The 27,140-nt window shown below is 39.0% G+C and overlaps 1 protein-coding gene across 6 annotated transcripts in view; it reads left to right on the top strand.

Moving 5' to 3' along the window:
• cntn1a (contactin 1a) overlaps positions 1-27,140 on the top strand; it is a 79,638-nt gene that overhangs the window by 37,248 nt on the left and 15,250 nt on the right. For 5 of the 6 annotated variants that reach the window (XM_017699372.2, XM_017699367.2, XM_017699370.2 and 2 more), the window contains exons 3-14: positions 849-887; positions 10,647-10,773; positions 13,871-14,052; positions 14,446-14,541; positions 15,171-15,377; positions 17,460-17,559; positions 17,773-17,954; positions 19,816-19,940; positions 20,729-20,846; positions 21,529-21,679; positions 23,746-23,873; positions 24,636-24,808. In XM_017699372.2, the coding sequence (XP_017554861.1) occupies positions 849-887; positions 10,647-10,773; positions 13,871-14,052; positions 14,446-14,541; positions 15,171-15,377; positions 17,460-17,559; positions 17,773-17,954; positions 19,816-19,940; positions 20,729-20,846; positions 21,529-21,679; positions 23,746-23,873; positions 24,636-24,808 (1,628 nt within the window). The remainder of the gene's footprint in view (positions 1-848; positions 888-10,646; positions 10,774-13,870; positions 14,053-14,445; positions 14,542-15,170; positions 15,378-17,459; positions 17,560-17,772; positions 17,955-19,815; positions 19,941-20,728; positions 20,847-21,528; positions 21,680-23,745; positions 23,874-24,635; positions 24,809-27,140) is intronic. The other variant, XM_017699371.2, reaches the window with a different exon arrangement.

The raw sequence follows: 27,140 nt of genomic DNA, 5'->3' as shown, positions 1-27,140 counted from the left end.
ACTCACAGTTGACCTTGACTATGTGAATATCTATAGGTCAAGGTTGGTCTCAGACTGCTTGTGCTTCTGCTTTATAAAAAACAAAAAACAATCTGCACAGCATCGGTGGTCCTGATTCAGAAACAGCACTCGATACAGTGTTCAGTTGCTGTTGAAGCAGACCATATCAGTTATTAGGAAGAAAGATCTGTGGAGCTTTACCCAGCTTTAATACATTAAGACATGATGAATATAAATACTTGTGTGATTTAGTGCCTCACGCATTGTGTTATTCAGTTCTGTAATTTGTACCGGTGAGAACACCCTTAGTTTATTTTATTTGCAGTAAAAAATTCCAACTGATTGACCAAGTTATTCACTTATCAGCATCAGGAATAAAATGAGAAAACGGATATTTAACCAGAAATTACACAGAATCCTCAACCACTAAATATAATATTAAACCTTTCAGCATTTAGTGTGTCCACATGTTTTTCTACACCTTCAAATTTGGTTGTGTTTAATAACGTTGGTAAGAGTGGAGCTTGATTGCAGAACTGTTTATCTGATGTTGACAGGTTTGGTGGTCCAGAAGGTAAATTTTTAGGTGTACTGTATTTTTTTTCTCCTGTCTCCATGTTTTCCTTTAACTTTCCCCAGTAGATTATTTTAAGTCTATCTATATATCTTCTGGAAAATATCCCCTGAAGAGTTAATAACTTTAACTTAATGGAATTTTTTACTTTACACAGTGCTGTATGTACTAATATTTCCTGACCTATAAATGTAATATATGCAATATATTATGATATTAATAACTTCACCAGCTGTTTTACAGTATTTCAGCCCTAAATTCTCTTTTCATTCAGCTGCAGTTGTGTGTGGTGATCCTTCTGGAATTTTCGGTGGTGAGTATTATCAATATTTGCCTTTATGACTGTCTATTGTATCTTAAATCCACAGGCTGTCAGCATTTGTCTGCATGGAATTTATTTTGGTGGTGTAGTCCCAAAATACAGTATAAGAATACTCAGTAAGCAAAAAATGTACGTCTCACAACAACATAGTTGAATTGTGGTTGCTTATTAAGATACAAATCTAAAGTGAATCTACAGTTTTAGTTTAAAAATCTAAGAGCGTCCCAATGTGAGAGGCATCAACGAGAATGGTTCTTGTCTCTGTTATCCGTGATTCATTCACAGCAAACTCAGTTCTGACTGAGAGGCCATCTGCATTCAGCCAGGCTTTTGCATACAACCCTGCCTGAGTCTCAAAAGAGAGCATTATGGGGGGTGAAGGATTAAAGAGATAGCTACACGTCTCCTTGGCATGCAGTTCTGTCCTCTCATGTTTGCCATTTCCATTTTCAGTCTCTGCCCCCCCCCCACTCCTCTATTTTACCATCAAAGCCTTGTGAGGGTCGCATGTTATTTGGCAGGCAGACGTTTAGCATTTCTCATGGGGCCTTTGATCTTCTTTGTGCATTTGACTCTTGCTTTTATACACAATATTCAAAGCCTGGGGAGCTAGCTTGTTAGGTGCTTTCTTGTGGCCTTTGTATTGCTTTGCACTGTTCTCCTGATTTAAAGTGACCTAGAACGATTTGGCTAGTTATTTTTAACTTCTACACACGTGTTCTCCTTGACAAGCTTGCATAAAGTGCAGTGCATAAATTATGGAAAGGAAGTCAGAGAAAGAGACTTGGAGATTTAGACCTAGAGCTAATGTAGAGGTACTTCTAGGCCTTCATATTGCTCTCTGTGACAGCCTGGCAGTCAGGGTCAGCGTTCTGCTCAGATTTAGTCTACGAGGATGACACGTTAAGAACAGAGTTTCATTTGGCAGTCATGCTCACATTTTGGGATAATTTTTCATGTGTATACATTTTGTAGTTAATAATTATTTTCTCTTGTATTTATGTAGCTGTAAGTATAACATAAGATACTTTATTATGATTTGATTTTGATGAAAATATACACTATATGGCCAAAAGTATGTGGACAATTATACCTGACCATCACACCTATATGAGCCTCCAAACCGTGGGGATTACTATAAAGTTTCCTTCCCTTTGGTGCTATACAAGCCTCCACTCTTTTGGAATTGCTTTCTACTAGATTTTGCAGTCTGTCTGTGGGAATTTGTGAGGCAGTGATGTTGGTCGAGATGGCCTGGCATGCAATTCAGCGTTCCACTTCTTCCCAAAGATGTTCAGTGGGATTGAAGTCAGGGCTTTGTGCAGAACACTGGAGATCCTCCACACTAAACTGGTCAAACCATGTCCTTAAGGACCTTTCTTCGTGCTCAGGGGCACATGCTGGAACAGGAAGGGTCCTACCCCAAACTGTTCCCACAAAGTTGGAAGCATATAGTTGTTTATAATGTCTTGTATATAGTAACATTAACATTACCTCTTCACTGGAACTAAGTTGCCTAGCCTAAACTCTGAAAGTCTCAGTCCATTATCCCTCCTCCACCAAACTTACTGCTGACACTATACATTTTAATAGAAAGTGTTCTCTTGGCCTCTGCCAAACCCAGATTGGTCCATTCAGACTGCCAGATAATGAAATGTGATTTCTACATTCCGCAGAACAGTCTCACTGCTCCAGAGTCCAGTGACTGGGTGCTTTACACCATTCCAGCTGACGCTTGGGATTGCACTTAGTGATCTTAGGCTTGTGTGCAGCTGCTTGGCTGTGAAAACTCATGTTATAAAGCTCACGATGCACAGTTATTGTTCTGATCTTGCTTCCAGATGTGCTTCGTTACTCTGTAGTGAGTAATGCAACAGAGGCTAGGCGATTTTTATGCGCTACAAGCTTCAGCACTCGGCAGCCCCAAGCTATGAATTTCCACGGTCTGCTACTTCATGGCTGAGAACTGTTGTTGCTCCTAGATGCTTTGAGTTCACAACTATAGCACTTACAGTTGACTAGGGTAGATCTAGCATGGCAGAAATATGACAAATCCTTTGACAGTGCCATTTTTGAAGTCATAGAGCAAGCAAGTCAAGCTTCAGTAAGACCCAGTCGATTGTCAGTGTTTGTTTATGGAGATTGCATCTGTTTGACACCTGTTTGCAATTAGTGCGGCTGAAACACTTGAACTCAATAATTAGGAGGGGTGTCCAAATACTTTTGGCCATATGGTGCATTTTTGGCAGTGTATGATTTTATGCAGAGAGCAGATTTGAACCTGTCGATAATGCAGTTAATTACATAGCTATGTAGTTATGTCATTGCATGAATAATTATGTGATGTTAATTAAGTATTTATCAGAAAACAACAAAGTGTGTGCCTAGTGATGGTATTAAAATAGCAAGTCGTTTTGTGGCTAGAGCTACACAGAGTAGGCTTTTCTATCCTAGTCAAAGCATGGTCTCACAAAAGGCTGCTGTATAATTCACTCAGAAGATGAGTGGCCTGTAAATGACAGATATTTGAGCTGTGTGCCATGAGAGCACACTGATTATTCACTGATGTAATGATGAGTCACAGGTATTCATCCAGTCTGACAACCATACATTTTTGTCAAAATCATGATCTTTTTTAACTGTGTGACAGATGTATGATCAATGCACTTTTTATATCATAGTGGTGATATGGCAGCCAGTCCACTTTGTAACAAAATGGAAAACTAACCCGCCATTTAAGCAAACAGCAAATAATGTGTGCAAAGTGCATAATAAAACATGATTAAATAATTGTTAACATCATAATTGCAAGCAGATTTCTTTGCATTGTAAAAGCTGAACAGCTTTTTCTAAAAAAAAAAAAAAAAAAAAAAAGTATACTTAATTCCTTATAAGCTCCTTAAGATGATGGAGGTTAATTGTGAAAGTAGCTTCACACAACTTTACACACAATTGTGGGAATGAGAATGTGCGATTTGCCCTGTAAAAGAGGTACAAGGACAGATTTGGCAGGAGTTTTTTGGATCATGTTTTACGTATTTACATTTTAATGTCACATGCAAGTAAAAAAAAAAAAAGGTCCTGCTTGATTTTTAGGCCTTGATTGCAAAATCAATATTTCTCTGATGAAGACATGATGACAACAGAAGATAATTCACTCACATCCGTGAAGACACATCCTTTTTGACAGTAAAAATGATAATGATCTAATGATTTATATGATATATGATATAAATGATATATATTATCTATGTAGTGTATTTAATAATTTAGTTTTTTAAATGTGGATCATACTGTAGCCCCATCAGAATCAAGGTTTTTCCTCATGTGCTTCAGCTACTTTTGGCTTGAATAAACTCTGTGGGCTCCGTGGCCTGAAGGCTTGGAACTGAGAAAGCCTAGCCTAAGCCTGGCTTTAGTGACTGTGGAAAAGCGATTAGAGCTGGTATGGTTTGGCCTGCTTTTAATAGCTATTGGTAGTATTTAGTATTTAGAAAAATACTTTCATTTATTATTTTATTTTAATTATTTATTGTTGAGGTGAACATGTACTGACATTTACTTACTATTGGCTGATTCTCTGGACTTCCTCCCTGGGGTCTTCAAATGGTGACATCACAACATGTTGTCCTGATAAGTGAATCCTGTGGTGATGATGAGCAAGACTTGGATGGAGAATGGATGATTGATTAAGTCTGCTCATATTCATACAGGCCCATTATCCTGATTGCTGTCTAATGGAGGACTGGCTTACATGCTCACCATCCTCTTTCAGACTGAGCCAGTGAGAAACATTTGCATGCAGAACCACGTTGGCAGCGTAAGCCAAAACATATCTGCCGTTTCTCAAGAATAAGACGCTGTTAAGCCACTAATTATTAAGAATGCATTCATTTTGAAATCTGAATCAGTGCACTCCTGACTTCTTATCTTCATATTCTGCAGCCAGTTCCATATTACCAGCAAGTATGTGTGCAGCTGAGCTTCTGTGCTCACTCAAAGATGACTCCTTTTGCTCATTAACTAAAAGTCATGTAGCTTAGCTTTAAAGCGTTCCACTCACACAGTCTGCTGGCAGATGATAGGAGCAGAAGTCATTCTTCATTTCAGGCTGTGCTGGGCATCATCATGCAGTCCATGATTAACTTTAACACCTGTCTTTCAGATTTACTTCTCGCATGTGTTAGTGAACGACGGTGTTGGTTTAGGGATGTCTTCATATGTATTCTATCAAAGTCTAATTTATTGATATAATTGACAAGCAGAGCTTTAACCAACACTGAAGTTTTGGTCTGAAGCTAAATACATGCCCAGAAATTTCCTGTCGGAGTCCAAACCCAGCACCTGATAAAATTGTCTGACCCTGATCCAAACTGGCCCTTCATTTCCCAAAGAGTCAAATAAACCATGACAGGATAGTACTGGTTAAACTCACCACATGGTAACAATATTAGCCATCATTAGACACAGACAAATAAAATGAAACATAACATAATATGATTAGTGAAATAGTCAGCTGTCCAAAATTAAATCCCACTCTAACGGATGTATGAATCAAAGAATACTTTTGAACAGCATCCCAAACATTTCTTGTCTGGAAAAACTTTCTATACTGATCCTAAAACTGTATTTCTTTATGCAGATCTTATTACATATTGAACAACTGAAAAAATGTCCTTTTGGCCTTCATTAAACTGTACTCTACTAAATCCATTTACTGTAGATTTCCGTGGAGCTTGGTGCTAGATTCAGTTAATAACACTAGTGTATGACACTGGAGCCTATCCCAGTGTTCATTGGGTGGAAGGCAGGAAACACCCTGGATAGGCCGCCAGTCCATTGCAGGGCAGATACACAGACATATACATTCACATCTCAGTTGTCATAACTGCATGTCTTTAGCCTGTGCGAGGAAACCGGAGGACCTGGACATGGGGAGAACATATAAATTCCACACAGAAAGGAGCCTGGTCGCCCGGCTGGGGAATCAAACCCAGGCCTTTGTTGCTGTGAGGCGACAGCGCTACACACTACAAAACATTAAAAACTGTTTTAATCTTTTAATTGTAACCCATTTTTGTCTGAAATGTTAAAAGAGCCCTGTTCCCATGTACTTTAGGCTACAGTCATGATCTTGGTCTCATTTGAAAGGTAACATTCTCAAGCTCTTTCGCAACTGTCAGAATAATTGTATGAATTGTATGAAATTTGCTGGCATTTGCTCATTTGGTGCTTATCTTGCAAATGAGACGAAGAGGTAAAACTAAAGTGGGGAAAATTCACGGCCTTCAGGGCCTAGTGATGTTTTGATCACAAATTTGGTCCCAGCTATTGTAAATCAAAACATGATTGTGTGATTCATCTGTCTAGTATTCTATCTAGTAACTATGCTTATAGTTAATATAATGTGTTAGTATTTCTCTTTAGCACTTGGAAGTACTAACAAACAAGAAAGCTAGCTTAGCTTTGTCTTCCTAGATGCCACAGAGAAAAACTATTCCTGATTGGCCAGTTTTTCCACTTGGCATTGTTTAAATACCAGCATGATTCCACCATAAATAAAAATGAAGGGTACAGGCTTGTATTTTTTTAGTTCTCAGAAATCATTAGGCCTTTCCTGAAGGCCTAGAAGACCCTGAAGATTGTTCTTTGGCATAGAGATGTCAGAAACTGACGGACGTTGACATGAGCAGTCGTGGACCTTTGGGTTTGGACAGCTATTTCCAGATCTAGTGACAGGTAGCAAAGGGAACGCTGTGACTGTAACATATCCTCATTTGGCTGAGATATGGGTTGTCTTCTTATTTCAGGATCTTTTGTGCTCGCGAGTCTCTCTCTCTCTCTCTCTCTCTCTCTCTCTCTCTTGCGCTGTCTCTTTCTCTCTGTCTCTCTGTCTCTGTCTGTATTTACCAATGTACTTCTTCAAATTTAGTTTGGCTTGATTCAGGAAGGCCCTGCGGTGTGTATGAGCTATACAATATTTAGAACGGTGGTTAGATAACATTCACAGTGACCTATATGTATGTGAATATGCTTGCACAATTCAAAGAGGAAGACTCTGCTGATGTACATGTCATTACTACGGTTTTAAAGGAGCATACGTTTCTGTCAGCAGAACAGCAACAATATTCTCAGTGGCACAGGTGTGCCTGGCTTCCTGCCAAGTTCTTCCAACCTTAAAGAATGTTTGTTTGCTCTCACAAGCAGAGTACAGTGGAAATGTGCATGCATGGAAATAAACAAATATCTATTTCCACTAGGGAGAAATGCTCTGGAATTGGGTTTCACTCTATTTTTAGACATGCTAAAGTTGGGATGTACATTGGCAGGATGTACACGAGTCTTACATGAGCTGTGGGCTAGTTAAATGCCTTTATATGATAATCCTTGGGAATGTAATGCTGCTAAAATTACCTAAACATATGAATATTTGATGTTTCCATTAGACAGTCCTACACCAGTGCAGACAGAGAGAGAAAGAAAAGGAGAGATTGGGCTGGATTTGAGCAATATGAGCTCGGCAATTTGAAATTTAAATGAGGCCCAAATGCCTGGGCCTTTTTTCTGTGTATTATGATGCTGAATAGGCCGCCTGTCTGTGGATTGAGTCAGTCGAAAACAGGACATACTTTCAGAAGCCCACAGACAGGAGCTTTCCTTTCACTGCCTACTGATGGACTAGTTGGAATTGCCTGTATCAGTGATGAACAGGACCGGATTACATGTACAGCAGTTATTACTGTAAGTGGTGCTTTCCCGGATTTGTACTTTTCTTAAGCTTTATAAAATGACACTTTTTTAATTTAAAATTAAACAATTTTAATTTTAATGAAATATTCTCACTTTCATAGCAGCAAGAGTGAAAGGGAAGGTTTACAAGACAGTAGTGCGTCCTGCTATGATGTACGGTTTGGAGACTCTGGCTCTGTCTAAAAGACAGAGTGAAGGTGGAGCAGTTTGGAGATAAAGCCAGAGAGGCCAGGTTGAGATGGTTTGGACATGTGTTGAGGAGGAATAGTGGACATATTGGTCAAAGAATGTTGGAGATGGAGCTGCCGGGTAGAAGGAGAAGAGGTAGACCTCAGAGAAGGTTTATGGATGTAGTGAAGGTGGACATGGAGATGGTTGGTGTAAAAGTAGAGGAGGCAGTGGATAGATCAAGATGGAGGCAGATGATCCGCTGTGGCGACCCCTAAAGGGAGCAGCCGAAAGAAGAAGAAAGATTCCGTTAATAAGTATACCCACTCACAGCTGCAAATGGTCATAGTTTTGCTGATAAATTTTTTGAATTTTTATTACATATGGTGGTCCCTGGTCTGCTTGTACGCTTGGAAAATAACTGCTGCTACATAAAGTAATTGGCCAGCAGAAATGGGATCCAGAAGTACTTTTTGTGTTGCTTGAGCAGTTGCTTTCTCTTTTTTTCACTGGGATACTCCTTTCTGTGCTGCACTGTGGCCCCTTTTAGCTGTAACACAGAGAGATAGCAAGTCAGACAGGAGGAGAGGGAGGAAAGGAGAGAAGCAGGGGCAGATAAAGACAGAGAGACAGATAAAAAGATAGAGATACCAAGAGAGAGAGAGAGAAGCAAGAAGAGGGAAGAGATTGCCTGATATTCAGGCACTCTACCCTCTGTGCCCTGTCGAATACAGCTCCCTGCCATCTGTCTCTTTTGATACTCGTTTCTCGGATGAGAGAAATCGCTATTATTTCTCTGTATGAAGCAAGTTCTCTGCTCAACTGCACGCTTTTTCAGCCTTTCTGCTTTCTCCTCTGTGTTCTTGAAGCACCTTTTCACAGATTGGCTCTCAGCGGAAAGCCAGGATTGAATTGCTGTGATCGTGCCACCTGTCAGATTTAATACCACAAAGCCCTGATGCCCATTTCAGAAAAATTCCCCCTATTCTTACACTATTATTTCAAATAAAAAAGGGATTCAAAGTCACTTTGTTAGGGTTGGAGCCTTATATTGTGGTGCTAGGATGTACATCTGTTCTTTTTGGGAGGAATTTTTAAAGGTTGTCACATTTTGACATGTTCATGATCTCTTCTTCAGATAGTGATGCACTTAGTGATGAATAAATGAGACGTAAGGAAGACAGTGAGGCTTCTTCGGGTGAAAGAGTCATGGTTTTGAGCGAACTCCGTGACGCACATGCATACTGACTCTGGATCTACGGGAATAAATTGCAATACAACATTTTGGCTCATTAGTTATTCATCACCTTAGATTGTGTTTGTGTCTGACTCCATGAACACTGGCGTTTGATGTTTGCCTCCCCAGTGACTGACTGAGACCAATTAGCCTAGCATGTCGCTAATGGAATTGCCAGGTTGATTGAAGTCTTCATTTCAGATGGAGTTGTTTGAGAAATTATTCTAGCTGTCTGGGTTATTATGGCAGTTGGTAGTACAGTAATGAACATTTTAATGATGGTATTTGCATAAGTCTATGGTTTGTGTGCTAATAGGTAGCCCATCCTTTTGATGGATTTTACATGCATAAATAAGCATAATTGTGGAATGTGAGGTCAGTAATTTAAGTGTAGCCCAAACCTTCATAGTATTTCAGCTTAGAAAAAGTTGTGACCCAGAGATTGACGTCATAACACTAAAGAAACATATTTAATCTTGTTGATAGAAATGTTTATATATATATATATATATATATATATATATATATATATATATATATATATATATGCTGCTAAGTCCCCAATTTTGTTACATCTTTCTCTCCATTTCTTGTTATTTTCATTACACCAGTCAAACTAAGGAATGACCGTTTTTTCATGGTATTGTCAGCCAGACAGTTGTACAAGAAAGAAGAACTCTGGCTGTAGATTTTGTGCTGGAGGTTGTAGTATTTTATTAGAGATGGGTATTTGTAAATGTGTGAAAGTTTAACTGGTTAGATGCCAGAGAAAACCTTAAAGGCAAGCTTTTGTTTTTTAGCTGTTTTTGTGAGCAAGAAGGCAAAATGTCATGTTTAATGCCACGGGCATTTGAGCAATAGGCAGTGTTGACCCTGATATCTGTAGCATAGAAATATCATGTTATAATGATAACATTTTTTTTGTATTAAAAAAAAACCCCATCCATGCTCTGTTTACAGCTACAGAGTTGGGAAAGCCTTATACAACACTGGAAATAAAAACTTATTCAACCCAATAAAAATGCAGCACGTTTTCATGCCCTCTACACAACATTAAGCTTTCCATTTAAGGTGTTATGCTGTGCTTGACTATGTTGTTATAAATACTTGTATGTAGGGAGTTGTACTGGGAATTGTACATTTTTTGGAGGTTTGGGATAACACAAATATTTATCACCTTTAATGTATATACAGCTTATGTAGGCGTTCTGTGATTGAGTGTTGAAATGTATGGTGACAAATTATGACAATATAATTTTATTCTCACTTAAAGCTGGCAGTCATGTGTGCTTTGATAGCTGTTGATGACCTGACTTGGAGGATTCAGACAGGGTTTGTAGTGATTGTGTGGAAAATCTCAGTCCACTCCCTGACCTCCTTCTTCTCATAACAGCCCTGTAGTTACTGGACACAAGATGCATCTTAAAAGAGGCCGGAGGCATTTTGATTTTGATCCCAGTCACCTCCACTGAGCATGACAGCTTGAGAAGAACGACACTAATTTTCTGAAAGTGCATGTTCTCTATCATTCTGTGTCTGTCACACAATAAATTTCTATGACTGCTTATTTGTTTGTCTGCATGTGTCTTTCGTAGATGATTCCATGGGCTATGGACCTGTGTTTGAGGAGCAGCCAGTCGACACCATCTACCCCGAGGAGTCACCAGAGGACAAGATAATCATGAGCTGCCGAGCACGAGCCAGCCCACCTGCCACATACAAGTAACATATGCTCTAACTATCCATGCTGGGCTTTACTGCTCTAGTTAGCAAACCTAACATTTGAATGCCTAGCTATCTCTCTGTTGTACAGCAGTAGCACTTCAAAGAAATAGATTATAATGTTAGTCCATTGGGCTTTACACTGTAAGGTACTCATTAGTTACATTTAAATTTACATTATTTTTGGGTAAAATCAAGCAAATAGGGTTTTGTATAGTGCCAAACATGTTCTAGGACACAAAGACATAGGCCTGGGGGTCCAAGGCTTTCTCACTTGAAAGCATACAGCAAAAGCTGCTGTGGTAACAAAAAAAAGTTCTGCTATTAAAAAAAAGGGAATGCTATGTATTACAGTGGTCTGCTGCAATATATTGGCCTCTAGTTAATTAGACAATACCTGCCATGGTATGCTGTCTGCTGTTACAGTAGCCAGGCAGTTACATGCGATCCTAGTAGCTACAATGAAGTAGGCTAGCTGGCTGATTGATTGCTGTCAACTGCACTACAGCAATATCTCTGGGACCTAATACTCAGCTGACCCTTCTTAAACTACTCAAACTATAACTATGCCCCCCTTTCCATGGCTGTTCCACTGCTATGACTTGTAGGTGCTCTTTTTGGTGCTGCAAAGGACTCTTTTTAAAAAGGTTTTATAAATGACAGGTTTGCCGTCATGAAGGTAAACATTATAATAAGAAGAATAATTGAGATAAGAGTAATTGAAGCAATAGAGAATGCAATAACTGACCATCTTCATTATGGAGGGGAACACAATGGCACACGATTTAACTGTAACCTTTTAATTGTCATCCCATTTTTACCTGAAACGACATACCCAAAGTAAAAGGAGTGCAGTTCTTACATTCTTTGGGCTTCATTTATGATCTTGTTAACCTCAACTTGAGGTAACACTCAACTGTCAGAATAATTGGTATGAATTACTGACACAGACTAACACAGGCTAGAATGAAGGACTCCCACATCGCTAAACTGATCTCTGACTCTTGCCGTGTTATCAGACCACATGTTTTAGATCTCTCTGTGGATAGCAGCAAGGCTTTAAAGGTAAGGACCCACAGATTTGCTAGCATTTGCACTTTTGGTGCTTATGTTGCAAATGAGATGATCGTAACTGCTGTGAATAACAGATAAGCAAAATGGTTTATGGGAATCAAATCCTTTCTAATGGTATATTGCATCACCATATTGTTGGATGACTTGATGCATAAAAATGATGTATAAAAAACGGAAGTGAACGCTGTGATGGAAGTGTTTCTGTACTGACAGTACAGTGATCTAGAAGAACAATTCAAAGAAACACTTACATGTTCTGTTGGTTTTTGAGTTGTTGTGATTCTGTGTGTAACCATAACCTTTAGGGCTCTCTCAGATGGTAAGTGACAAGAAAGCGTTTTGGGCTGGTGATGCATTTATTTGCCTGAGTTGCCACCTGGATTTGCTGCTTTTTCACGGTCTGTTTTTCCTACCTTTACACTGCACTGAGAGTTCTGTCAGATCCAACTTTGACCCAAATTGGCTTCGGTCTTTCACGAGTGCAGCCAGTAAGACCGTTGTTGCATGTAATGTATTTAACAGTCTCTGTCTTATATCTGCTGATGGTTGAGGATCTAATTGGTCATTTTCATGATGGCTTAACTAGGTATTACTTGTTTACTGATGTTCTTTGGTTAAAAATTCCAACATCCCCTGAGGGCAGCCCAGCATGTTATCATCACTATGTTTTCATTTATTATTAAAAATGGAGTAATGTTGTATGTTGGTTTAGATTCATTAGATTTTAGATGGTGATTCTGAATAAGTTTTAGAGAAGATAGTACAGAGAATTACCTCACCATTATTTTATCCCTACAGTTACAATGCAAAGACTATACTATAATAATAATTCAAAATATTTCTGACTGTATTATTTAATATTTTACTTATTTATAAATGGAAATCTTGTATAATGAGTTAAAATGAATGTACAATGACTTATAAACAAATTTCAGTTTTTCTCTCTTTCTCCTTTTTCCTTTTATATTTATATTTTATATTTATTTGCAAAAAAAAATCTTAATCTAGTTTTGGGCTTGACTTTGCCTCAACTACTACAATCTCTTGGTATTGACTTGGGCTCAATATATCCTGTTCTTGGTCTTGAACTGGACTCTCTTTTAGTGGTCTTGACCACAAAACTGGTATGACGTGTGGCATATGACCACTTTCATTTTTCGCTGGATCTTCATTTTCTCAGCATAATGAATACACATACAATATGTGTTCAAATACACCCGGCATCGGTTTTTAATCTTGTGATAATGATGTAGCAACGCTGAGTGCAAAGTGGCAGTGTGCATCCAGTCTTACAGTGAGCTAATCATAAAGCATCATCTGAAACATCTGAAAACACCCTTTTTGAAAAAAAAAATAATATCAACCTTGAGGAGGCAGAGTGCATAATGGAATAGCAGATTGTGCTGCAACACTGTTGTGCTTTAGACTTAGCCACCTCTGGCTGAGCCTCCTTGTCCATTCCACTCAGCTGGTCCCATTACTCTTCACCTTGTTGATCAACTGCAGGCCTTGACCCTCAGACATCATCTGCCCCCTTCCACACTCCATTTCCATGTGGGGTTTGACCCTTTCTGCACCTCAGATTAATCCACTGCTGTAACTCTGTCCCTCTCAGCACCCGCCCTCCTTAACTCAATTTTCCCCTCCAACACCTCTGTTTTACCTTCACTCTATCCCAAGCTGCCTGAAAGATCAGAGGCCATTTGAAGAATTAACCATTTCCAACTCATTTCCTGTTGAACTGGCACCCCCTCAAGGTCACCTGCAGGGTTGAGCACTGGTAGCCAAAACAGATGGCAAGAAACGTGGCAGTTCTTCCTTCTAGAGAAAGCCTTGCACAGCCTTGTGTATTCAGCTGTGCATTACTCCCATATCTACTGCACAGTTAATAGGAAACTTATCAGTTTTTTAGTAAAATGTCTTGCTTTTCTGGGTTTTATACACAACATGAAATGAAAGCTGCTAATGCATTGCTTTATCACATCTTGCTTGTGTAAAGCACAGCTGCTATCCTTCTGTGCAGGTGGAGGCTGAATAGCTGGGAGATTGAGGTCCAGGATGGTAGTGATGACCACTACACTGTGGTGGGGGGCAACCTGGCCATCAGTAACCCTGACAAGAGCAAGCATGCTGGGAATTACTCCTGCCTAGCAACCAATGAGTTCGGCACAGTCATCAGCCGGGAGGCATCCGTCCAGTTTGGATGTGAGTGACCATGACAAGGCCAAGTCACACCATTACGTAATGCTGCTATTGGTCCACTGAATCAGGCCTGAACTTGTTGTTCTTCATTAAGTGTTACGCAAACACTTAGGTAGCATTTCCAAAAAACCTAAGCTGGTGCCTTTTAGCTACGGGCAGTATTTGTTGAGGACAGGTAGAAATTAATTTCTGCTGTCAACCTTTTTAAATGCTTGTGTGGGTTCTGCTGAATTATGGGTTTCAGTCAGAACTGATGATGATGCAAACTACACGAAGCTGTTTTCTTTCGTTTGTAAAAATTGTGCAGCATTATTATCAAAGGTCATCAGCTCAGGTCGGGTGTGGAGAGCCATAATGACTGTGAGCCTAAACTAATTTCATTCTGCATCTTTCTAGATCTGGACATGTTCTCCACAGAGGAACGAGAGGCTGTGTATGTGAAAGAGGGTCAGGGGGTGGTACTGTTATGTGCCCCTCCTCCACATTTTCCAAGTAATTTTTTAAAATCTCTTAAGAGTATAGAGGGGTTCAAAACTCTAGGACTGCTAATGAAAGCACCTCCATTTGGCATTAATTGTAAATTAATCATATTTTTTCATTACAAATTTATAGTATTATAAAAATTATAACAAATAATTTTAGTAGAATCTTAGAATATTGTTTGTGAATTTCAGAATTTCTTAGTATTTTTCACTTCCTCATTTTGCTTTAATGACAGTGTGTTTATGTGAAAGCCCCTAATAAGTAGATCAAGTCTGCCTGAAAGTCATCTCAACACACGCTTCAATGGAAGGAATCAGAAAAACATCGGTCCTTTTTTTTTCTTCACAATGGTTGAAATATGGTCAGTGTGTGGTCAGTAGTGCACAGTCTTGAATATTTTTCCTTTGTTTTACTTGCCATGAAATTTCTTTGTTCTTTAAATTCTACAATGTTCTGTTTTTTCCAAATCCAATATTTTGAGTGGTCTTTCAGACTTTTGGAGCCCTCTGTATCTGTGTAACATTTACATCTGAGGAAGTGAAAATGTCACCCAAAAATACAAAAAAGACATTTAGTTGCTAAGGTCAGAGTTCATGAACGTTCATATCATTTGTACTTCTTTTATCTTCTCTGTTTAGATGATCTTTCCTTTCGCTGGATGCTGAACGAGTTTCCCATCTTCATCCGTCTGGACAAGCGCCGCTTTGTCTCACAGACCACAGGGAATCTGTACATCTCTAAAGTAGAGGCCTCCGACAGTGGGAATTACTCCTGCTTCGTCTCAAGCCCTTCTATCGCAAAGAGTGTCTTCAGCAAGTTCATTCCTCTGGTCCCTCTGGCTGAGCGTAAGCCATTTACTCTCTTCTTACTCAGCGTTTCAGTGAAAGGGCGTAAAAACAGTTCATTAAAGTGAGTCATATGCAGCAAAAATCAGTTTACATACATAGATTGAATAGAAGCTGTGTAATTGATAAGAAGGAGATGTAATAAATTGCCATGTCAAAGCAGCTAAAGTAATTCACAAAAGAGACTCTTATCCATCAACATTATGACTTTTTCCACCTCTACACTGCATCTCTTTTACAGAGGCATAGACATCATGCTATTTTAAAGAAGACTGATGCATTATTTTAAGAAATAGTATGAGTACAGTCTTTTTTTTTTAGGTCTTCTAGGCAGCACTGACAACAAACAAAAGTTGTGATTGATTGGTTTTGCCTCTGATAGAAACCACAATTTAAGCAGTCAAGAGTCTTTTGTGTGCAAGAGCTTGTTTGTATAAAGCTTGAAGGAGTTGTGAAGAAGGAATACCAGCGAGGAAATTTGGAAAGGGGGCGGTTGTTGCTGTTCTCCGGAGTTCCTTTTGTCAGACCATCAATTATTCCCTGTTTGGATTGTGAAACAAGGCCTGCTTTTTAAGGCGTGATAATGATATTCCCCAACTTTTGCCTAAACAGTATTTGACTCATTAAGTTAATTTCCAAAGATATTGCTAAAGAGATTAAATGTCCCTTTTCACATTTATGCTTACACAAGGTTTAGTCCTTTCCCTCTGACAGTCCCACCAGGAATTTGCGATGACAAATTCACACAAATTCAATCAACCCCTGCTGTATTTGTAAGGGCTCTGAATTTTGTCCCATCGTCACATGATTGCTGTAATTATAAACATGTAACTTGCTTAAGTGCTTTCACAATTATTCCAAGTGTGCATCTTTTTGTGGTGCATACTGTGTGCTGTATGGGACTCAATATAATCAATAATTCATTTTTAACAATACGCAAAAGTGTTGTGATAATCCTTCAGTTCACCCTGGCCTAGTTTCGAGATACATGGTTCTACTACTTCTTATTTTACTTCTTATTCTCATCTCTCCTGAATATTTGTCTGTATAAAATATGGTGTTTATTTTGTATTCCAGTACCAAACGGATGATTTTATTGCTCAAATGTTGCTCTTTGAAGGCTCAGGAGACTTAAGCCAATCATAGAAATAGCATTAAACAAAAAGGAGAGTGCAATATCTGACTTTGTTGAGATCTCTGCACCAGAAGGGAAATGTGAGATTACCGGCTTCTTTTTCTCAGTAGAAATAGCTGAGCAGTAGGAGACTAGGAGAAGCAAAAGTCTACGTTTTCTTTATGTCTGATGTCCGTGTTGTCTAGAAAAAACTAACGATATTAAGGAGATGCCATTTTTATTTTTCTTTCCTCTGGGTAGTTTCAGTACATTGATTTAATATAAAATATTAAAAACTCTTTATCAGGCTCATAGTTGTTATAAATATCTGCAGATTTATTGCAAACTCTTACCACTAAAAAAGAAACAAAGTGTGAAAATTGTTGCAAATACCTGCAAAAAAAAACAGTTTAACTACAACAGTCACAAACAAGTAGCTATGATATTAGTGCCCATGGCTTGACTTGTCTAGCTAAAGGCTGCTATTAGGCAGCTTGCATTAAAACAGTGAATATGAGTTTATTATCGTATGTAAGTTTTTGTGGCAGACAAAATATCTGGAGGACATGCAGACCGAAGCAGAAAAGCCTTTTGTTTTTGTTTTTGCACGTTGAGAGAGCCTCCATGCATACACACCCCCCATTGTCTCATGCATATGGTCGCCAGTGACTACATTACTGTAGAGCAGCACAAGCCTTAGGCTCCATCTTGCCCCATATTTAGAGTCATGCTTGACTGTGTGTGTTCATGAGCGTGTTCATGTCTGTTTCTTGCCTATCGTGCCTGAGCTGTCACAGCATAGACAAATATTTTGAACCGAAACATCAAGCATACTATCCAGTTTGAGACAAAACAAAATGATGTCACTGTATGTTTCTATTGAGTGTGAGTAATGTGGAGACAGACCCCAGAGGTGGCTTGTGAAACAGGTGACTCAGCAGGGTGATGCTGTATACTGTTTCTGCCAGGTCCCATTCGGAAGTACCCAGCCGATATCAAAGTGAAGTTCCCAGACACATATGCGCTGGTTGACCAGAACATCACCCTGGAGTGTTTTGCATTGGGGAAGTGAGTCCTTTTGCTTGTGTTTTGCTGATAGTTGCATTATAAGGGCATGTCAGTAAAGTTCAGAAAGTCATTCAGTCTCAGTTGCATTGACCCCACTTAGTTATGAGATTGATATTGCCAGTTAAACCGGCTAACTTATTTTCCCCAAACGTACGAGCTCGTTTTGTTTGTTTTTGTTGGTGAACGCCTTGTGTGTTGCTGTTTGATCTCCAGTCCCATCCCACAGATCAGATGGAAGAAAGTGGATGGAGCGCTGCCAGCCCACCATGAGATCAGTACGGTGGGAGGACTGCTTCATCTCTTTAATGTGCAGTTTGAGGACGAGGGCATTTATGAGTGTGAGGCGCTCAACTCCAAAGGCAAAGACTGGCACAAGGCACATCTCTATGTGGAAGGTAAGATTACTGCCAAAGGGAAGATCCCAGAACCTGGGTAAATTCCCAGCTTTGATTTTACTGTTAAAGCACAGTAAAAATAGTTTTATGGTAATGCTGATTTTATAATATTTTGAGGCAATTTACTTCAACAGTGTTTCTTGCAGCAGGAATGGTGGAGGCAATATAGAGTAAAGTCATAATGGAAAGTTTTTTGTTGCAAAAGTCACAATATTCATACAACACAAATACTCACTGTAAACATGAAAAGTTGGACAATTTACTGTTAAATTTCTTGCATCTAAGACTTGTAATCAGGTTAAGAAAGTTTGTTTTGTGATTAGGGTTTCAGCAGCTACCATAAGCATGAAAGAGTATTTTCAAACATCCAACAGCTCTCGTCAACTCAAATTCAACAAAGCGACATGCCTGCTTTTAACAGTAACAGGCCAAAATATGTTTTCTGCTTCAGATGACTGAATTTAAATGAGCCAACATTCCAGATGTGGCTGCTCTGTGGTGTATTGAGCTATTAAATGTGTAATGTTTATACTTATATAATGTAGTAAAGTAAGCTGTTAGTTTAGCTGTTTGTCTGACCAGTGCTACACACTACAGCCACCTGCATAAGTTAGAGACTTTCTTTGCCTCAACTCAGTGAGATAACACTTTCATTCATGAGGCTCACTAACATAGAGCAGGATACCACTGGCTTGAGGAATTTCATGTAAAAGCCATTCTCAAAAAAATGGAAAAGAAGCATGTGTTCCTTTTGAGATGGCCATCCTGCATATCCAGACTGAGAACTGGTTTATAACGTGGGAATGCTTTATATGGGAGTTCCCACTAGGGCTGCATGATATGAACATAAAGTGCAGTGATGATAAAGCTGTTAGGGCTCACAATGACTATATCAGAAGCTGTAAATTATTATTAAAATAGTGTGCATCTAACTGGATGTGCCACAAGTAAACAGAAATTTAACTAACCTCTTCCTGTTCTAAAAAGCTGGGAGTGTATGCAAATAGAAAAAAATATAATAACAATAATACTTTAATAGCTGAATAAGGACACACAGTGTTACTGATTTAAAACAACACTTATGAAGCATCCTTGCCTATTTGACTGCCAATTGCCCTCCTCATGGAGAATACGTAGCCTGTAAAACGTTCATGAGGTGCTGCAGTGTAAAAAGTCAGGGTTCCCTGAACAACATTTTCTGTTTGTGTTTGCAGTCATGCTACAAATGTGAATAAATATTTTAATTGTCAATTTAGGCCTATAAAAACAAAGAAATATGTATTTAATTCCTTAAAAAGCTCTTTATGGTGATGCAGATTTGTTGTGACAGTAGCAGGTTTTTGCAGACTCGTAGTTCACAGTAGAGTAGTTTGAGCTGGGCACATGCATGTTTTGTAATTGCCTGTTTCAGTTACTTGTTCTCTACATAGGAGAACAGGGTTAAAGTCCAGCGCAGGGAAGCAGCCATTGGACTTTAGTGCTGCACATGTAGGGAAGTTTTGTTAGCCCTTAACAATGTGTTTATCACAGAAACTCACATCTCAATAGCAATAAAAATGATTTATTGGGCAGCCCAAGTGTCCACTTAGGCATTTAGGACGTTACATTGTCTTAGAAGAAAGTGTGTACTGCAATTATGTTGTCTTTTTTTTTTTTTTTTTAAATAGTTAAAATAGACTTGAATATGTGACAAAGTAGGAAAACATTTCTGAGCCTAGTTGTCCGAGTTATGATTAAAGCAGTGTGGTCGTTTAATCTGCAGCGTTAAAAGTGCTATGTCCTTAAATGTATTTGGGATATATGGGATCTTTAATCCTTCTTTCCTAGACATGTGTGCTCATTTAGAGGTTTTCTCTTACAGCTCCTCCAGAGTGGGTAGAGCACATCAGTAGCAGTGAGAAGGGCATTGGCAGTGACTACACAATGTCCTGCCTAGCCAGCGGAAAACCCAAACCTCAAATACACTTCCTGAAGAATGGTCAAATGGTATGAGCCTTAAATTTCCTTCATCCTCTGACTGTTATTACTAAAGCTCAGACCAGCTTAGTGTTGGCCTTAGTTTCGGGGCCATAAAGGCACTCCAACTTTTCACAACAAGCATGAAAGTTATGTTAGCTGTTGCACCCATACTTTTGAGAAAGTGAACTGTACAATTGGTCAACAAGTACAAAAAATGAACACATCAAAATCTTCCTTTTGATTGGCATCAGGGAAGCACGTGTAGGGGCTGTTCTAGCTTTAGGCATGGCAGGTCTTTGGCTCTTAGCTCTCTCAAGTAGGGCACAGAGTCAATGAGGCACAAACTCCAGGCTGTATCTCGATTCTGAGCGGGTGCCGACATGATTGCATAACACCGCTGGCAACAGGCATTTCTGTTCCAGAAGGCTGGGAGTGTATGGAGGGGGCATAGCACAGCAGGGGCTACCCTCTAAACATACTCTGCATGCAAATCAAAACCTCATTATCTCACTGACATCAGTACACCAACAGTGAAGCATGAGCCAGTGACAAATGTTACACAGGTAATTGGTTTCAGTTGTCATTAGAGCAGCTTTAATAGGTAATAAAACAAGTATCTCTTATTCAGTTCCGTGATTTGGTATTTCCTCAGTAAGGAGTGATTTCTATACTGGGGGAAAATGTCATTTTTAAGGATTTTTTCTGTTACTTCACAGAACTATTTGTCGAATAGTGCTTGACACCCGGTTCTTGAAAATCATCCCTATGTTATATTACGAAACATAAACGATTCTCTGCTTATTTCCTCTTGACAGTATGGCAAGCATGAGCTACGCTTCACAGATATGACGTTTGACGACTCTGGGATGTACCAGTGCATCGCTGAGAACCGTCATGGAGTGATCTATGCTAACGCTGAACTGCAAGTGTTTGGTGAGCTGCTTCGTGCTTATGGGGTCTTGCTGTTTTAACATTCTTTGTCAGATCTAAGTTAATGAGATGACACTTCACTTTGGAAAACAAACACAACTTGAGCTGTCACTATTAAATATACGAGCAACGCTGCCTGCTTTGCTTAAACATCAGCAGTTGAAGCTTGAAACAGACATACAAGAGTCAAAATCATTACTTTGTATATTGCAGTTTTACAGAATCCTTCTGAAATCTGTCAGCCGGTTAGCTGTCTGCTGATCTGTTCAGCTTAGACTTAGTTAAACAAAAACTTTTAGTCCATGTACACTTTTATTTCATATACCACAACTTGCAACATCAAACATTTAATTTTACTTCATATATATACACACAGTAAGTTACGAACATGTGTGCATTCATGGGATCCTGCTGGTGTGGGTTTCCTCTTCTTCGGGTGGAGAATCTTCAGGCTACCAAACATGGCTGTGTAATGACCTGCAGATACCCTGGTCATCATTCAAATAACAAATAAATGGCTAAATTTTAATCAGTTGATGTTTTAATCAAGTAGATGATTATAAATGACTAATTGTGACAACCCTAAACAAAATATAAAAGGAATCTCCTGGCCTTGCAGATATTTTTCTGCATGCTCTTGTAAACCCATACTATGTGATAACCCAGTGATATTTCCTGTCATTAGCGAGCCCTCCCTCATTTGAGTTGAACCCATTGAAGCAGAGGGTCCTGGGGGCGAAGAATGGCCATGTGGTGATCGAATGTAAACCCAGAGCAGCACCCAGACCCACGTTCTCTTGGAGCAAAGGCACTGAGCTGCTTTCCAACTCCAGCAGGTAGGAGATACAGTCACACTGCAGCAGCTAAACTGCAGCATTCACACCATAAATTCCTGATTTTCCAGCAATGCTGAAGTTTGTTAAAAAACCCAGGGAAATATCAGAGTAAGTAAGCTTTCTTTTGCTTCAATGACCCAGGGTCTTCCAGAGCTCCCACAAAGCAGTTATCACTTCTTGGTAAATCAGGTCACAAAGTTAGAAGTTAGAAAGTCAAATTTGGGAGTGTTCTTTCAGTTTCAGTTTCCCATCTTACCTAAGAGCACCAGTGCTAAGCTCTGTCTGATGATCCTCAGCCAGGACAGACTCTTGCTGAGTGAGAGTTGATGTCTCTGAGATAACACAAGGACTAATCCAATCCCTCACTGGCCAATGCTTAATCTACAGAAACATATGGCCTGGTCAAGGGCAACATAATCTTGAAGCCACAGTAAAGTCAGGAGATGAAGCAGGATTACTCGGTTGTGATTTGTGAGTGAGTAGTGAGTTTAGGTAAAGGCTGATCATCAATGGACTTGACTCTTAGAGGACTTTCACGCTCTTTCTTTAGTTTGGTCTGTTTTGACAGGTGTAAACACTCCACCCACACGCGACTGCACATTAATCAAATCAACCAAAGTTCGGCAAAAACTGTAGGTCTCATTTCACTTACAAATGAACCCTGGTTCAGTTTGCTCCTGGTGGGAATGCAGTGTGATGGTGTGCACCAAACTAAAGTTATTACAGTGTTTAAATTAGAATTTATTTTTCATTTTAGTTTTGTATTCCAGTTTAGTTTTAGTTCGATTTATAGGCATGTAGTAGTTTTAGTTGTGATTTTGTGGGTTATTTTTTTGATGAAATGAAATGATGAATGAAGCAATGCCTTTAAAATGTGGCACTTTATTTATTATTAAATGTGGCAAAGTATTTTTTGTTTTGTTGACAATAAGCGAAAGCTCATAGGTGTAATTTGGTGTCCTTTAGCTGTGACAATGTGAAACCAACTGAACCAAACGAAAAACATGCTAACTCAAAAAAAAAAAACTCTGGTTCAGACTTTGGCAAATGAACTAGGTGTGAAAACAGCATGATATGTTGGGTTAAAATGAACTGCCATTTGTTTCATGCATAGTAAAATTAAAAGGGAGCTGAACTGAATTTTTTTCAGTTTCAGCCGTATTAATAATGTTTATATTTTATTTGAGAACAAAGTCGTTAAATGTCAAATTGTGTACTGTGAAGAAAGTTGCCGGCTCTGATTTTTTTACAGTGATGGTGATAGGAATTGCAATGTTTTCAGTACAAATATAGCCATTTAATTTACTATCCAAAATGACCAGTGATGCTTTTAAATAGTAGTGAACCTGAAAAAATGTTTTTTCTTTGGACACCGTTTTGCCTTAAAGTTCACTGTTAATACCTATCTACCGTGAATGGATTATAAAAAAATACAGTTTAGACCACAAACTGTATCTCAAGCCTGTCATAAATCAATATTTCAGGCATCAGGAAATGTAACTTTCTGTGAGGTAGAATTTAAAGACATGAAATACTTCAGACATCCAGTTGCTGTCACCACTGATTTGAACAGTTTAAGCAACAAAGTTTCTCTCAAATGGCAAACTACTCTGAATGAATCGGTTTTAAAGACTTAACTATACATCATTTTTAAAAAATCAATGAATTATTTGGCAAAATATCTCATTTTCATTCTGATCTGTGAAGACCTAACAAGTCATGGAAATTTAAACTCCAGCTTGTCTGTTTGAGATTATTTTACAACGGCGCAGTTCTCGCAATTAAATTAGTCTAAGCTTCAAATATTTGCTAACTACATTCACTGTGTATATCTAGTACATTAAAGACGCAAACCTCAGACGCCAAACGTGCCGTGGTCATTTGACTACAGTATAGGTGAGGAGAAATTTGTGTTCATTTGATTTTTCAGCTCCTCTTTCAGAGATATTGGGTATATTTTCTTAGAGTATGTTTACAGTGGTGTGTGTGTGTGTGTGTGTGTGTGTGTGTGTGTGTTATTTGTAAATTAGTGAAATTAAACTGCAAGCCCATGTGTTTAATGATAGGATATTTATTTGGGAGGACGGAAGTCTGGAGATCCGTAACGTTACCAAGTCAGATGAGGGTAAATACACTTGCTTTGCTGAGAACGACAGAGGGAAGGCCAACAGCACTGGATCCCTCTTGGTGACAGGTAAGAGGCTGAAAACTAAAGACTGTGCCAGTCTGTTTGTGTTGTGAATAGCAATGCACAGTTAAAAATACATGGCTTATGCCTTATTTCTGGAGATGCCACATTGTGAAATATACACTACTAATGCTTTTATGAACATATCTGTGAAACCTGCTATAAAAAGATGTGTGCTGATAAAGGTAATACATAATTAATGTTTGCGGAGACAGATTAGTATAAATCTGGAAGTGTCTGTGCAAGGCATTAGAAGATTAATTTGGACTTATTGTGTCTTTACCTAACACGTAAATGGTACAACCCGATTCAGTTATCGTTATAGTTTGTGTTCGCACATGTGAAAAAGAGAGGAGTATAACTCTCAGTTCCATCTTTTATGCCTTCTTCTGATTATAATAGCCTGTAGGTACAAATAGAGATTCTGAGTTTGGTGTAATTTTCTTGCTTAGTGAAGACGTCCTACTGTGATCAATAAATGACTCAGCCCTGCCCTCTGCTGGCTGACGATACACAATGCATTCTCCTAAAACATCCTTTCCTGTTCCAGTTCCTTTAGCACATTCCTTTATGCCAGGTTTCTTATGTTAAAAAACACTGAATGAAGTTCAAATTTAAATACACAAATATTAACAGAGTCTGTTCCTCCTGAGCTGTGGTCATCTCTATCTTTCTGGCTGAACTGCATCACAGATTGTTGTAGATCTGAAAAGAGGAATGAGAAATGTATGTTGCCATACAGACAGAATTTTTTTCGCTGTTTCTCAGATGCCACTAAGATCACACTTGCTCCCTCGAACGCTGATGTGAGTGTGGGTGAAAATACCAAGATGCAGTGTGTCGCGTCACATGACTCAAGTCTTGACCTCACCTTCATCTGGACTCTCAATGACCATGTGCTCGACTTCGACAAGGAGGAAGAATATTACCAATATGTCATGGTGAGAATACAGACCAAACGTAAAGTGCTGACAGCAGTGCTGTTCACAGAGTGCTTTTCACACTGTGTTATTACTGCAGACAAGTGATTTTGTAGTGAGCTTAGCCTGACCGGTAGTGGCAGTGGACTGAATGTAGCTGCTTTAATGATCACTTACTGGCAGCATTTTCACACTTAAAGCCCTGTATATTACCAGCATACCTTCACATGTGTAGTCCTTAAGCTGTTCAAACTTGCATCCTTTTAATGTCAGCTTCCGCTCCACCAAGCTCCATATCGGAAAGTCTGTCCACTCGACGGCCGTCTCGGCATCATCACTGGGCAGTTATTTGGGGCAGTCGTGGGCTGCAGGTTATGGAACTGGCCCTGTGAAAGGAAGGTTGCCGGTTCAATCCCCAGGGCCGACAGCACATGTCAGAGGTGTACTTGAGCAAGACACCTTACCCTGCTCCCTGGGTGCCGTGAATAGGGCTGTCCACCGCTCTGGGCAAGTCACTCACTGCCCCCTAGTGTGTGTGTCTATTCACTAGTGTGTATGTGGTGCTTCACTTCACACATGGGTTAAATGCGGAGGTGGAATTTCCCTGTTTGTGGGATTAATAAAGTATCACTTAACTTTCTAGTCATATGAGAGCAGACTTCTGTCTCTGAATGGGGAGAGACCCCATAAAACCTGTAAGTGAAAGCTACATTAACATGTCAAAAACATATTTGATATCACGGGTGAAATCTAACAAAACCAGCATAAAAAGTTTGTAGCGTTTGGTTCAAATAACACAAATAATTTTTTCAGCTTGTTCTGCTCGACATTGTCACTGTCACTGGGCAGTGTACTGGGCACTGCTTGGCACTGTCGTTGCACATGCACAAATATCCATAATGATATTAATCCATAATTTTATTGAATTTCTGGACTTTTTCCTCAGACATCATGTTGAGAGTTCTGATCTTTCCCATTCATTTTTTTAGCAGTGATCTGTATCCTCGTCTCTGTCCCTTTCCATACATAGACGGAGCATCTGATAGTTGTTGCTCATAAAACTGGCCACAGCTGTCAGGATTATGTCAGTATCATTCTAATTGGCTTTCCAGATAGCTTTACAAATGCACTTCTGTGCTGTAGGTTTTATCAGTCTGAAGGAAAACACACCATTGCCAACAGTCATAGTCACTGTATTAAAAAAAATGACTGTCATGGTATTACAGCTGAAAAATGTATTTCTTTGAAGAATTTAGTAGATTTTAAGTGAGATATTCTCATGAGTTTGTTGATGCCTTTGTTCCTCATGGGTTGCTGACCCATTTTGAAAAATCTCCTTCTCCTACACATCACAATAAAACAGTTGTCAGTTTTTTTGTTGTTTTTTTTTTTTTCCTTCATTTTGTATCACTGTACAATTGAAAGGACAGAACACAGAAATGTTCTGCTTTTTCCGGCCATGCTGCGTGACTTCTGCGTAGTAGCAAACTCCTAGATATTTGCTGTTGCTCTCAAGCAAAATAGAATCATGTACAAAATACACTGCCATAATAATAATAATAATAATAATACTTTTATTTTATAAAGCGCCTTTCAAGAGACCCAAGGACACTGTACAATACAAAAAAAGTAAAACAGATAATACATTAAGATTTATAACAATATATAAAATAAACTAAGAAAAAAAAAAAATATATAAAATAACAACAATAAAAATAAAACAATAATAAAAGACTTAACTAAAATAAATAGAAGTTCGAGAGAAATTCTCACTCAAATGCTAGCTGGAAGAGATAGGTTTTAAGACCGGCTTTAAAACATGATAGAGATGATGATGTACGGAGCTGTAGTGGAAGCCCATTCCAGAGTTTTGGGCCAGCAACACCAAACGCTCTATCACCTAGAGTACGGAATTTTGTAGAAGGCACAATTAGGAGATGAGAGTAAGAGGAGCGTAAAGTGCGAGTTGGAACATACATCTGAAGTAGATTACCCAAATAAGTGGGGGCAAGATCATGGAGAGATTTAAAAACAGTTACCAGTATTTTATACTGTACTCTAAACTGGACTGGAAGCCAGTGGAGATCCCTCAATACTGGTGTAATATGTTCCCAAGATCTTTTATGGGTCAACACCCTAGCAGCAGAGTTTTGCACATACTGCAGTCTGTTTAAAAGCCGGGTAGGGAGACCATGCAACACTGCATTACAATAGTCTAATCTAGAGGTCACGAATGCATGAGTAATGATCTCAGCAGCAGCAGAAGACAGAAATGGGCGAATTCTGGAAATGTTCTTTAAATGAAAAAAGGCTGTTTTGCAGACATTTTTTATGTGGGGTTCGAACGACAGTG

This window comes from Pygocentrus nattereri, chromosome 11 (assembly GCF_015220715.1).
Source record: "Pygocentrus nattereri isolate fPygNat1 chromosome 11, fPygNat1.pri, whole genome shotgun sequence".
NCBI classification, from domain to species: Eukaryota; Metazoa; Chordata; class Actinopteri; order Characiformes; family Serrasalmidae; genus Pygocentrus; species Pygocentrus nattereri.
Note: the sequence above shows the minus strand (reverse complement) of the source record. Positions and strands in the feature narration are given on the sequence as shown.